Here is a 15,172-nt window from a genome sequence, read left to right as displayed (position 1 = left end):
GCAAAGGCAGGAGAGTGAAGCTGGGAACTAAGTCTTATGCATGCATTGAACACCCACTACGTGACAGGCACTGCCATAGGTCCTGAGGATACAACGGTGAGCAAGACACATGAATCCCTACCTTCATGGAGCTTACTCGCATTATTGCTCCTATTATTAAGGAAGACAATAAACAAAAGAAAGATCATTACAAATAGATAAATAATGTAAAAAATAAACAGGGTGAAATGGTAAAAAAACAAAACAAACCTGCTGACGGAGGAATGGGAATAGAGGATCCGAGCTATTAATCTGATTGCACTTTCCCTCAGACCCCTCCAACCCAGGAGTCAAACAACCAAAGGTAACAAAAGCAGAATTATTGAAATGTAAAAACCCTGTGAAGAGAGCAATTAGAGAACAGCGTTTGGTATGGACATAATCATCATGCAGGCAATGAGCTGACACGTGGAGAGTTGTGGTGAAAACATCTTGGGTGTTTTATTTCCAAAGTGAGGCTCCACAGGACTCTTCCATGCAAAGTTCTTTTCATCTTCTCCAAAGTCACATGCCATAGAGCACGAAAGTTGTGTTAATGTCAGTTCAGTGCTTTCTGTCCTATACCATGCAGAATTCAACACTGCATTTCACGTAGCCGGGAAAATACAAGCATCCCCTTTTGCCCTAGATAAAGAATAATATTTTCTCATTTTGCAGGCAGTGTATGAAAGTGTCATTCGACCCTGTATTTTTACAGCTGCTTTGCATTCACTATTGGAGAGGCCCTACAAACATATGTTTCTTTCTTTCATTTCGACTCAAAGGGTGTTATTATTTTGGAATTATTCAAATTTAAGAGAGTGATAAAGGGTGTCTCTTTAGGGGTTCCTACTAAACAAACCCCTAAGTTCTTATTCCTTTAAGGAAAAATAAAAAGTTTTGGAGAAAAAAAAAAAGGAGAAAAGGTTTTGGATTATGAGCTTCGTATAGTAACTTCAAGTCCTTACATCTTGTCTGGCATTTAGCAGGTGCTCCGGAAATGGTGGCTGAGATGAACTGGTTTGGGAAGAGGTAGAGGATTATGATCCTCCTTATACAGATGGGGAAACTGAGGCCCAAGGCACTTGTGGGTGTGTTTGTACTGTGCTTCACACTTTGCCATGGGCTCTCACCCAAGCGAGCTTGTTAAAAGTCGGTCCTCATGTCTATCATATATATGACAGAGGGAAGGTAAATATTTCCGGGTAATGATGTGCTCGATTGACATCCAGTGAGTTAGTTACTGCTGATTCCCCTCCACAGAGCGAATCAGTTTCTGCTGCTAAAGGACATCTAAACCTACTGGTGACAGAGTTCAGGTCCTCAGGCAACTTTGGAAAGAAAGCTACTCTTCTAAGCATAACAACAATCAGAAAGCTATTAGCAATCTTAGCACCAGAAAAAAGCCCAGTAATGTAGAGAAAAGCAGCTCTCATACACTATTGGTGGTAGTGTGAATTGATCCTATTTTTATGAGGAAAATGTATGAATAGCTACCAAAATCAAAATGAACCTATCTTTGACATAATTTACTTAATCAATGCATTCCCACTATAGACATATTGGCGCAAGAGAACATAGGTATGTGAGGAAAAGGATACAATAAATATAAGAATATGAACATAAGACTGTTCACTGTGACATTCATTGTTAGTAACAGAAAACTTAAGACAGCCTAAGGGCTCATCAATAGCTTGCTGGCTATACGCTACACAAGGGTTATCTGGGTAGTGATACTTTATGCGGACGTTTGAAATATTACATTGGTTTATGTATTGACATAAAAAAACAACAAAACAGACCATAATATAGTAAGCCAGAGAAAAGCTGCTTTAACAGTTTTATTTCCTTTGAGTAAAAATACTCATCAAATATTAACGACGGCTACACCTCTGGAAAGTGAGATGGGCTTTTTTCTTTTTTTTTTTTTTAACTTCATTCAATTCCGTCCTACTTGATTTTTTATGGAAATAGATTATTTTTAAAATTCAAAAATGTAAGAGAAGCTGTCCAATTCTGGCCGCCTGAGATGCTTTTTGCTTTTTACCCACCAGTAAGCAGCACCCAGGAAGTGGGAAACACAGGCCAGAGTGATGAACAGCAGCTTGTGTTACCAGGCGTGCTTTGGGAACAAGTATTCTGATTAGTGAATGATTCTTACTCCCTTTTGAAGTGTAGTACCTAAAAATACAACATTGGGTAAGAATAGATACCTTGTTCTTATTCAGTCGGTACCTAATGCCCAGGACATTGAAAATGACTCCCTCCCCCCATTTTCCAGCCCCGGGTTCAATCATTCCACTGAGAGACAATCTTTAGCACTCCACCTCAATGGCTCATTGCTGCCAGAAATGGCCCAGCATCCTTACAGTAAGAAAAAATAAGAGGTAAAGCATAATTAGCTGGTGGGCGACACCAGCAATAATGAGGTCAGTCTTGAACTCGGAGCGGAAGCGTTCCAGGATGTCTCTTCTGACAGCAGAGGAGATTCTGGATGCCCTTCTTCTCATCAGTGCCCCTCAAATGTGCCCGCGGGCAAGGGCACCCTAAGCAGGGCAGATCCTGTGCAGGAGCCAGGCCCTTTACTTTGGAAAAATGTGAGCTGCTACAAGAAGCCTGACGAAGCATCAAAAACAATGTTCCTACCAGGTGAGGGCCCGGGGGTGGAGGAGGGGGAAGGAGGAAGGGTTATGTGGGGCCACGTTTAGCTGAAGAGGTGCCTCCTGAATCTCTGCGGCCACCCGAGAGCACAGCGTGGAGCTCAGCTGCATCAACAGACCCAGGTGCCCTGCGTGCGCGGCTGTGACCTCCCGCTGCCGGGACAGCGGGGTGCAGGGCAAAGGGCTGGGCAGAGGATCAGAAGACTTAGGTGTGCGCCTCAGTTCCAGGACAAGGTGCCTCGTTTCTCTGAACCACTATTTCCATAGCTGAAAAACAAGAATAGAAATCACCCACTGGCTCTGCCTCCTGGGTATGCTGGATGGTTTATAGAAAACAGGGCCAGAAAAGCATTAGGTAAATGAGAAAGCCCCATATAAATGCAGGCTGTATTCAGTAGCCTGTGAGATAGTTGTTGGTGATAAAAAATAAAAAAAAAAGCCCCAAAGCTTGCTTAAATCACTCTCCCAAGATACACATGTGAAAGGTTAGTGAATTACCAAATAAATGAAGTCTTTCACTATGTTCACATAATTGTCCAACATAAGTCCTAATTATAGAACTCACTGTATCAGATACTCCATAGAGAACTGTATATAAAATTATAAGGATCTAATTCTACATAAAAAAGTATACAAAATATAAATGTGCCATGATATATGACTTCAAAATATAGGACTAGATTATTCTTACAGAACTACTGTAGTGGCAACTGACCTTGTGAATGTATACAGTTATAGCAAAAGTTTTACAAAAGTAGCCTAAATCCAGCCTCCATCTCACAACTTTAATATGTAGTGTGTTCCTTCCTATTTTGGACATTGCGTCTGAGAGCCGTCCACGGCGCTCAGCTTCCTGCAGAAAACCATCAGCTCTTCTGGTCGGGGAGCTCCCGGGGGCAGTCCTCCTCGGAGCAGGACAGGCTCAGCGCACTCGCCACGGGGTGGATCCAGGACGTGGTCTGTGTTACGTGACTTGAGGGGAACAAGGAACGCAGTTACAATCTGGAAGCTTGCCCCCCCCATCCATGCAAGTACTCGGCCCAGTGACACCGCTTCGACTGACTGCAGTCCCTGGGTTGAGAAGCAAGTGGGACCGGATCCAATCTTTGTAATGTCTTACATGTGTTTTAAGGTCCAACAAAAACCATGTCTGTTTTTCTCCGCTGGTCACAAGAATGGCAGGAGAGTGATTCGTCATGGATTCCTTGCCTCTCCTTACCTGACCGTCACCAGTCACACGCTCTGTGTCTGCCTTGGGGCAGCCTCTCTGGACCCTCTTCCTTCCTCTCCTCCGACGCTACTGCCTGGGTCACTGAATGGCTTGTCTCTCTGCCTCTGTTCTAGTTCTTTTCTAATTCATGCTCCACTCCAGCCAAGAGGTCTTTCTAAAGACAAATCCCTCACGGTTGCTCACTTGCTAAAAATTCACTGCCAGCCAGTGCCTTCTGGCTCGGATATGTACTCCATCCTATGAAACGTTTTGTTTTTTACCTGCTTCACCAGGGCTTCCTTCTCTGCGACAGTCTTCTTCTCCCACTGGGTTAACCTAGGTGACTGAGTCTAAAGAACCACCTCTTCCTCGGCTTCCTCCCATCCGGGCCCCTCTCTACCTGTTATTACGCCATAGGATAAAAGCTGTTTATTTTTAGGCCTTCTTACTGCATAGGAAGCTCTTGGAGGGCGGGAATGGATTCTTTTTTCCAAGTTTATGGGGCCTAACGTGTTCTCAGAACAGATGACTAGTCATTTCCGGAAGGTCACAAGCAGAGGTAGGGAAGGGTGTACACAAGACGCAGGGCATGTTGGGGTGGTGGTGAAACATCACAGAGGGCACCCCTACCTGGTGGGTGGCGTTTCTCAGCACTTGGAACTGACACACCTGCAGCTGGATGGGTGTTCTGCATCTACTGCTACTCGCACAATGCCTGAGTGCTAGATAGAAGCTTCTGGAATTAGGGCGATCTGTTTCTTTTCCTTGGATATTCTTTCTGGTCCTGGTTCACCCCGCGATCTGTTTCTTTTCCTTAGATATTCTTTCTGGTCCTGGTTCACCCCACTGCCCTTATCCATCCTAGCTCAGTTTCCTCCACCCCAATCCTATCCAAACTCAACCTCAGAAGCAGCAGCAGGTCTTAGGGCAAGTCCTCCTGGGCTGGCACTTTGAGTATCAAATAGGATTGTGGTTCTGGACAGATCTCTTACATTACAGGGTAACATTTCCCAAAGTGTGTTCCAAGGGTCTTTACGTGAGAAGAGAATTTTATGGTCAAATAAGTTTGAGATATGATGTAGTTAAGTAGGTTTCTTTACTCCCGGATTTCCCAGAACCTTAAATACACGCCTGTGTTCTTGGACTCTCCAAGAGTATGCAATCTTTCTCAAACCAGCGTGCCCTTACGAGCACACACAGGGCTAGTGTTCTACAGAACACGATCTGGGAATTGTCACAACATGCACTTGCTTTACTGGCTGTCGATGACGGTAACTGCAAATGTTGGACTTAGTACAAATGGTCACTTTCACTGTCATTACTGCATCTGGGTTGTTTCCAACCCTATACTCTAAATTCTATCCATATCCCCCTATAAAACTTGTTCAGCTTGTCTGTTTACATATTAAAAGTGCATTTTTCCATGGAAGAAGATCACTGATGGGTTCACGATTGGGTAGAATAGTTTAGGCTGTTTAAGAATCAAGGTGAAGGGGAAGGCCCAGACGTCGTCAGTTGCACAGCCGCTGACTGTGGTAAGTGGTACAGAGACACGTTCCTCCCTGGACAGGGATCCACATGACTGTTGTCTCAAGTGGTTGAATGGAACTTCTAATTCGGAGGCTGAATTACTATCGCAGCTGATTCTGCACAGGTTAACTCCATCGCAAGGCCTTTATAAAACTGCAAAGCTGCCTAAACTGAAAGTGATTTCAAATAAATACTAGTGAGTGTAACATAAGGGGGCGAGAATGCCACTGCAAGGGGAAATGAGGACGCATCGTCCATGTTTAGGGCTAAAGGGGACACTCTGATGAGACAGTTTTGCTAATTCTAAAATATTAAAATACTTTAATATTTTAATATTAAATTTAATATTTTAATATTTAAGAAGAGACTTTAAATGACTATAAATTCTCCCTCCCCTACAACATCCTCTAACTGCCCTATGAAGCAGGTAAAATGGGAGCAATGACCTAAAAGGTAAGTCCAGGTGCATGCCTTCCTATTTGACTTAAAAAATTATATTCTCATGCTTTGAATATAAGTGCCCACATACAAACATTAAACTGACCATCTATAATAATAAAAGGGTAATATGCTAACTAGACTGGACATCTCTAGACGTCATTCCTGACGTCCTTCCTGACAAAGCAGGGGCCGGAGGAAAGCCAGCAGTCCCAGGTGCCTGTGGGCGGCCCGAGGGAAGCCAGCCCGGGTCCCAGGTGGCGGAGGGAAGCCGGTGCAAGCAGCCTGGGTCCTGGGTGCCAGAGGGAAGCTGGTGCTGGCAGCTGGGGGAAGGAAGGCCTACTCTTGCACGAATTTCGTGCATCAGGCCTCTAGTTTAAAATAAAAGCAAAATGTCTAAGAAAAAATGTTGGTATAGACTGAACAATATCTTAGGAAGTTCCATCAGAAAGTCATCCTTGCCAGTAACCTTCATTAAACACTTTTTAGCAATGAATCAATACCTTATATTACTCCAAATAAAAAACAATGCCATAAAATATTAATTAATTTTATACTCCCAATATGCTCTCCTGTACATTTTATTTTATTTTTTAAAATATATATATATTTATTGACTTCAGAGAGGGAGAGAGAAACAGAAACATCAATGATGAGAGAGAGCCATTGATCAATTGCCTCCTGCACGTCCCACACCAGGGATTGAGCCCTCAACTGGGCATGTGCCCTGACCGGGAATCGAACTGTGACCTCCTGGTCCATAGGGCGACATTCAACCACTGAGCCACTGGCTGGGCTCATCTGGACATTTTAAAAACACACATCTAAATACCAAAAATGCAATTACGACAGCTACTACTAGAAAAACAATAAAACCTCAGCAGCAGAGAGAGTGCTCTCCACATCAAGCACACTTTTCACCCGGGTCTTCTGTAAAGACTCCAGAGCCAATGCCTCTGAATCAGGTGAGGCATGGACAGTGCCTGGCAATGAGTACACATTCCCTTAATGACCGTGGCTCGCTTGGTGGATAACTAGGGCTTTCTGATTACTGTGAGAAAAGGTTGGAATTCTTCCTACGATGATGGAATGGGGCATCTGTGTGTTTACTGTTCAGTTTTTTATGTCCTAGTGAGCGCTGTATGATGAGCTCATCCCAGATCGACGGGCTTGGCCACCAGCATACGAGCATTCGAAATATTTGCTCACTGGTTTATGTGCTTGGTAATTCGACTGAGAAGAGAGAAAATAAATCAGCCCTGTTGATGCTGTTTAATTAATAAAGACCCTGTGGTTCATAGAGTGAGATGCTGCTACTTAGTATGAAAAATGTAGAGGTCCGGAAAAGAGATGAGGCTGGCTGTGAAGTGAACATCTTCCCTTGGAACACGCAGTACCGCTGGCAAATGTGCCTGCAGAGAGCGCATCTGACCTGATTTGGGGAGCCATCAGCAGCCGTTCCGATATATTTGAAAATCTAAAAATGATCATACTACTTGCCTCTGAATGTTCGCCAAATCTGTTGTTGGAAAACATTAATATTAGATTTGGGAAGATGACTGTGTTGAGTTTTTTCTTTTCTATAATAATAGTGAATTGCAAGACATAATTTAGAGCTTATTAAAAAACAAAACAAAACCCTAACAGAACATGCTTTATTTTATTGGCAGAGAAATGCAAGTGAATTATTTAAATTTCATTATAATGACTCTCCTTGTGTTTCTTACCTTCTAGCATGCAAAATGCTTTCTTTCAAAAATTTAGGGCAGCATGTTAAGAGAAAAGTGGTTTAAAGATAAAAAGTCTACTCATTTTGTAGAAATTCATTCTTAAAACTGTCTGTGATGAAACAGGCCCTTTTGTTAATCTTCCATTGTAGATGGCACTATTTATATAACATTGTGAAGTTAACCAGATTGTAAGTATTATTTAATCATGTTTAAGATAAAGCTGCAGAAGCATGAGCCAAAGTAATTAACTTCCAATGTTCTTTTATTGGGGGAGGGGGGGCACTATCTTTTTTTTTTTTAAATCATCACCCAAGGATATGTTTCTATTCATTTTAGAAAGAAAGGAAGGAAGGAAGGAAGAGATGGAGGGAGGGAGGGAGCGAGGGAGGGAGGGAGACATTGATGTTAGAGAGAAACATTCATTGGTTGCCTCCCATATGCACCCCAGCCAGGGACTGAACCTGCCACCCAGGTATGTGCCCTGACCAGGAGTCAAACCCGCAACCTTTTGGTGTATGGGACAATGCTCCAACCAACTGAGCCACCCAGCCAGGGCAGGGGGTGAGCTAACTTAAGTATATAACATTCATATGAGCTAGAGCAGTGGTACTCAACCTTCTGGCCCTTTAAATACAGTTCCTCATGTTGTGACCCAACCATAAAATTATTTTCGTTGCTACTTCATAACTGTAATGTTGCTACTGTTATGAATCATAATGTAAGTATCTGATATGCAGGATGGTCTTAGGCGACCCCTGTGAAAGGGTCGTTCGACCGCCAAAAGGGTCGAGACCCACAGGTTGAGAACCGCTGAACTAGAACATGAGAACAAATAAGTGAATATATGTTAATTCAATCTGCTTTTGCCACCAGTAACTTAAAAATACTAGAAAATTTTACTACTGGCCATAAACTGCAAGTACTAATGACAATAAAAGATTTATACTTAAAAAAATCCCAATTTAAAACAAATTAGCTGGTAAGAACAAAAAGCAAATCATGGCAATAAAATTATTAAAAAGTCAGCATGTAATCTTACCAGATACTGGTTATGAGAATGGCTACAGATTAATAATGAATGGGTACAGATTAATAATATGAAGTATCCATTCCAAACATGTGTAAGAGAAAATTACAGGCGGCTTATTCCCACTGATATATAGACTTCCCTCTTACACAATTTTGAAAATATACCGTTAAAATCAAAATGACATTTCTCAGAACACGCTGAGCATTATGTACTCAGGAATTTGAAAATCCAGCGAGGCTCTAATCAAGTATTAGCAGGACCCCATCCAAATCTTCAAAGTTTTGAAAACAAATTTTATTTTTATTATATATTTATGGCACTTTCTATAAAAAAGTACATATCTTTGGAAAATTCAAAAATCCAATTACAGTCATGCACTGCCTAACTGGGAATATGTTCAGAGAACCGCGTCATTAGAAGTTTTGTCACTATGCAAACATCACAGAGTACATGTACACAAACCTGGATCGCACAGCCTACTACACACCTAGGCTGTATGGGATAGCACACTGCTCCTAGGCTACACGCCTGTCCAGCAGGTTACTGTACAAAACAACACGAGATTAAAGCAAGCACAGAGAAAATGGTGTAATCAGGAGACATGGTAAACAAGAGACATAGGAGACTGCTACCACAGTAACATAGCATTGTTTTATAGCAAACTTACTTTTTTTGGAAGTAGAAAGGATAAGAATAATGATTAAAAGTATAGTGAGTACACAAACAAGTAACATTTTTTACACCAGCATCACAGCAGACCTGGGAGTAATGTTTTGTGCTACGATACTGCAACAGCTACATCGCTAGGTGAGAGGAATTTTTGGCTCCATTATAGGCTTAAGGGATCACATCATACATGTGGTGCGGCACTGACCTGAACTTTGTTATGCTGCACGTGACCTTAACTTAAAATCTTTAGGTCTCAGATATCAAATTATATTATAAGAATCTAAAAGTATAGTAAAATACTACTTATGTAAAATAATTTAAAACAACTGCTATCTTATTAGACTTGCAAAATTAGAACAATGAAAAGAAAATTCCTAAAAAATATGGAAATATCAATTATATTTTTCAAATATATACAGAGGCTTAAATCGTTGGCAATTTTGTACAGAAGCAAAACATGCCAGGTCCAAAGCTGATGCAATTAATTTTTCAAAGAAAGGAATTGTACTATAGTCATAGATTACAGTTCTGGTAACTCTTAAAAATTGCTACTGTTTTCAATCACGTTAGGACAAAAAATACAGAAGAACTCAAAGAACATGTCCTAGTGACACTGATACCTACACACTGGACAATTATACACTAATAAACACATTATACAGACTTTTGTAGTTGGTGTATTTGTCACATACTGTAGAGCTGTAACCTGGAGGGCAGCTGCCCAGGCAGAGACTACATTTCCCAGCTCCCACTATGGCCTCATGTAAGCATGTGACTAGTTCCCAACAATGCAAAGTAAGAGAATTGATGTTTGTTTCTGGGCCAGGGGTTACAAACTGAATGCAAAGGACACTGAGACGCTAGGGAATGGTAGAGCCATGAGCTAGAACAGCGGTTCTCAACCTGTGGGTTGCCAGCCTGTGGGTTGTGACCCCTTTGGGGGTAGAACGACCCTTTCACAGGGGTCACCTAAGACCATCGGAAAACACATATATAATTACATATTGTTTTTGTGATTAATCACTATGCTTTAATTATGTTCAATTTGTAACAATGAAAATACATCCTGCATATCAGATATTTACATTACGATTCATAACAGTAGCAAAATTACAGTTATGAAGTAGCAACAAAAATAATTTTATGGTTGGGTCACAACATGAGGAACTGTATTTAAAGGGTCCTGACATTAGGAAGGTTGAGAACCACTGAGCTAGAAGGTGCTGAGCCTTCAAAAGCATCATCCAAAGAAAAAAGAAGCCCTCCTTCAAGCAGGAATCCCTGCACTGACTGGTATGTGAGCTTTAAGACGCTGCAAAGCAGGATTGTTGCAGACCTGGTTTGAAGTCCCAGGTGGCCCATGTACCTACTAACTTGGTTACGGGCATGTCTCTGGAAAAGCTACTGGAACTCTGAGTCTCGGTTTCCTAATCTAGAAAACATAGAATACCTGCTTCAATAGTGTGTGAAGAGAGATCATATATAAATCCCCCAGTTCCATGCCTCACGCATTCTCCGTTCACCATCACTCTCTCCCCTCCACCTCTAACTCCCTGTATTAGTTTTCTATTGGTGTAGCAACAAACTATCAAAAACTTGGTTAAAACAACACAAATTTACTGGCTTACAGTTCTGTAGCTCAGAAGTCCAGCATGGTTCTCAACCGGGTTAAAATGAAGGTACTGGCCAGGATACATTCTTGTCTGGGAGAGAGGGGTCCACAACATTTCCATACTTTTTCAGCTTTTCAAGATCACCCACACTCCACGGCTTATGGCCCCATCTTCAAAGCCAGCAACCCAGCATATCTTTGACTCTGCTCTCACCGTCCCATCTTTCTCCGACTCTCTCCTCTGCCTCCCTCTTCCACTCTTAAAGGAAGCAAGTAATTAGATTGGACCCACCGGGATAATCTAGGAGACGCTCCCTAGTTTAAGGTCAGCCGATTCGAAACCTTAATTCCACCTGCAACCTTGATGCCCCTTTACCATGTAACCTAATGCATCCAAAGGTTCTAGGGATTAGCATGTGGACATCACTGGAGAGCCATTATTCTGTTTGCCACGCTCCCCGTCCCTTCAGCTGTTTCTTCCACTAAAGACTAGAGCCCAAGGGTAAAGGCCCGGGTTTGAATTAATTTTTGCAATTTGCTGAAAACGTGTAAATGTATAGGAATAAAGACTATATGCTGCATTGTTATGGAGATTATTGGAGGAAGAAAAGGAAGTGCTAGAGATCTTATGGGAAGGAACTGTTGTGGACTGAATCGTGCCCCCCCCCCCACACCCCGCCTTTGATTCATATGTCAAAGCCCTAACCCTAATGTGTTCACATTTGGAGATAGGACCTCCATTGACATCATGGAGGTGAGGCCCCGGTGCAATGGGACTACTGTCCTTGGAGGAAGAGGACACCAGAGATCTCTCTCTCTCTCCATAAGTTCTCAGAGAAGAGCCCTTGTGCGGGCACAGTGAGAAGGCAGCTGCCTACCCCCCAGGAAGACATGCCTCACCAGAAACCAGTCCTGACGGCATCTTGATGGTGGCTCTCTGGCCATCAGAACTGTGGGAAAATAGACTTCCGTGGTGGAAGCCACCCAGTCTGGGCTACTTTGTTATGACAGCCCTAGCCGACAAATACAGCAACCAGATTTTTAAGGGAAAGTGTTTGACAAAGCTTCCTATTTGCTGGTAAATTTAAATAAAGGATCCTGGGGGCAGAGAGAATTCCGAATCTGGCTAAATAAAAAGTGTAACCCAGAAAGGTGATGAGTTTCCAAAGAACATTACGCACACAGTCCCAGACTGGCTTCTATTATCCCAATGGGATGCGACAAACATACTTCCGGACTCAGTTCTACCTGTCATCGGTTAGGTGGGGAGAGAGTTTGATGCCAGCTGTCTGGATTGGATGTTTTATTCATTTCAGTGGGCTTTGCCATTCCGAGTCACCCCAGCCAGCTGGCTGGCCTTTCGTTTAAGTGACAGTTGCTCACACAGCGCTTCATGTTGCTACCCCTACTAGATATTTATAGAAAACCCAGCGCAAGCTGTCTCAGGCTCCTGAGCCACGCGCCCTCTCTGCTCCTGTCACAGGGCTTCTGACTGGCCGGAAAGCGGCCTAAGTGGAGGCTGTGGCCACTGGTTTCTATCTGCAGCTTCGCCAAGGTTGTCCTTTAACACTCCTTCATTGGCAAGTGGCTATAGGATAAAGTAAGGAAGGGAGAGGAACTAACATCTGTTCATCACTCTGCATGAGCCAGATATTTTGTCAGGGTTTTACATCCCTTGTTTTATTCAATTCTCAAAACAATCCTGAGATAGAAACCACTATTTTTGCTTTTGGATGAGAAGGGGAAGAACAGAGAGTTGAAATAATACCAATTATACCAGGGTCACACTCAAAAAATGGTGGCAAAAACAACAGAATCCAGTCGGTCTGATACTAAAGCCCATATATATTTTTTTCTCACCAGTTGCTTCTCCAAATTGCCAATGACAGCATTCATTCATTAGTGAATATTTATTCAGACCCTACACATACCAGGCACTGTACTAGTTACTGGATATTCTAAGCCAGTTGCCACACCGATGGTTACATCCAAACTAGTGATTTTGATACCTTACAATGTATTCATAGCTAAGAAGTATTTGGGGACAAAATATTTAAAGAGGCCCATATTTCTTCCCTCGTAATAGTCTTGTTACTAAAATGCTCAGGGTCTCATACATGCAAAAGATAGTGAGGAACCTACACGCCTTCTCCTCATCTAGGCACAGGTTAGGTGCATAGAAATTGCCCTGACGCCCCATCAAGTGAGCCTCAGACTTTAGCGGGGTTGCCAGTGGGTATTTCTTAACTCCTCAAAAATCAAAGCAGCCGAATTAATGAGGTTTTCAGTAGGAGGGCTCCTGACAGTGTCCACTAAAGTGGCGTTACAGTAATCTGCCATGAATTTAGAAGTGAAAAATAGTAGCTTTTTATTTCCAACCCGGAAACTGTTCCTTCCTCTCCATTCTCCCTTCTCACAGATCCTTAATTTCTAATCACATTAGAATTACCAAAGGTAGACTCTACTTGCAAAATAAAGTCAGGGGGTAATATAACTTCCAATTTTTCTCCTTTGTGTTTTCTATTTTTTTAAAAATGAGATAACACGCTGTAACCTAACCCTTTAATTAGCATGGTAGGCTGACAATGACAATTTTATTCATATTCAGGTTATGATCCACATTCTTTCCTACCTGGGAACAACCTAATAGGATAGCCCAACCCAGTTCAGACCATGATTTAAGAGTCATTAATAGCCCTGCTGGCATGGCTCAGTGGTTGAGCATTTACCTATGAACCAGGAGGTCATGGTTCGATTCCCGGTCAGGGCACATGCCCAGGTTATGGACCTGATCCCCAGTGCGGGGTGTGCAGGAGGCAGCCAATCAAAGATTCTCTCTCATCATCGATGTTTCTATCTCTCCCTCTCCCTTCCTCTCTGAAATCAATAAAAATATATATATTTTAAAAAGAGTCATTAATGGACCCTGACTTTTGATAAATGAGAAGAACTATGTCTAGTGGAAATCCTTTTAGGGTCATAAAAGCAAAGCACTTAAATACTATCTCATAAGAACTTTGGGGGGTGGGGGTGCTGCCATTGTTTGTTACTCCAGTCTACTATTCGCATTATTGCTATCCATCCTGGCAGAGTTCCTGTGTTAGCTACATGCTCTAGAAGATGAATGATTGCACAGTTATGGCACATGTCTTACACGCCTGTTCACTCCCCTCCACTGCACAGCAGACATCCCTCGTGGATCAAGGCCCACAGCAGTGAAGGTGAATGTGGCCTCAGAATTCGTAACAACTACCCTTGAGAGAGTGAGCTGAAACCCACTGGCTTTCTCTGCTCTAGACAGAAACTTGTTTTATGGAGAAATCACAGACTCCCCAGATTCCACTGACACTGTAAGTACAACGCTTCCTCTGGAATGGAGAACAGGATTTACAGCGTGAGCAGCAACGCCTCAGACTTTAGGATCCTACAGAAAGGCATGTTCAGCACACATGAGTGGAGGGAGAAGTACAAACCAAGTGTAAGTAACTTTTTAAAAAAATATATTTTATTGATTTTTCACAGAAAGGAAGGGAGAGGGATAGAGAGTTAGAAACATTGATGAGAGAGAAACATCGATCAGCTGCCTCCTGCACACTCCCCTATTGGGGATGTGCCCGCAACCAAGGCACATGCTCTTGGCCGGAATCGAACCTGGGACCTTTCAGTCCACAGGCCGACACTCTATCCACTGAGCCAAACCAATTAGGGCAATGTGTAAGTAACTTTTAAAGAGAAATGATTATACCTACTTGAAAAATCACCAAAGCATAATAATTTTATGTTTGAAGCAAGTATCTGATATGGAGGATTTGTACTGTTTATGCAGCTATATAGATGACATATAAACGTGATATGCTGCATACGCATTGCATTGTGAAATGGCACTGTGGTGGGCATCCTCTAAGATAGATCCCAGGGACCTCACTCACACCTGGGTAGCTGCTGCCTACATTGTACCAGGGTGGGTCTGTGTGACCAAGGGCGTATGGTGGAGTGATGGCGTGTCACCGCTTCTGAGACTGGTCATAGAAGGCACTGGCTACAGAAGGTTGTGTTGGTCCTGATGTTCCTCTTGCTCTCACTTTTTCTCGCCCCTTGCTGGGGGGAAGCGAGCATCATGCTGTGAGCAGCCCTGTGGCCCTATGGAGCAAGGTCCACATGGTGGCAAGGAAATGAGACCGCCTGCCAGCAGTCCCATGTGAGCTTGGCACAGATGCGCTGGTCCCCCTAAGCCACTCTGCAATTCCCACCCCCGCCAGCAGCCTGACTGCACTT

General features: G+C 42.8%; 1 protein-coding gene across 1 annotated transcript in view; it reads right to left on the bottom strand.

Moving 5' to 3' along the window:
• Positions 1–464: 464 nt before the first annotated feature.
• STXBP4 (syntaxin binding protein 4) overlaps positions 465–15,172 on the bottom strand; it is a 120,713-nt gene continuing 106,005 nt past the window's right edge. The window contains exon 18 of the mRNA XM_070394070.1: positions 465–3,650. Coding sequence (XP_070250171.1) covers positions 3,545–3,650 — 106 coding nt within the window. The 3' untranslated portion in view covers positions 465–3,544. The remainder of the gene's footprint in view (positions 3,651–15,172) is intronic.

The sequence above is a fragment of the Myotis yumanensis genome, unplaced genomic scaffold (assembly GCF_028538775.1).
Source record: "Myotis yumanensis isolate MYYU_CA2020_CCGP unplaced genomic scaffold, mMyoYum1.0.hap1 SCAF_16, whole genome shotgun sequence".
In the NCBI taxonomy this organism is placed as follows: domain Eukaryota; kingdom Metazoa; phylum Chordata; class Mammalia; order Chiroptera; family Vespertilionidae; genus Myotis; species Myotis yumanensis.
This window is presented reverse-complemented; position numbering and strand designations above follow the sequence as displayed.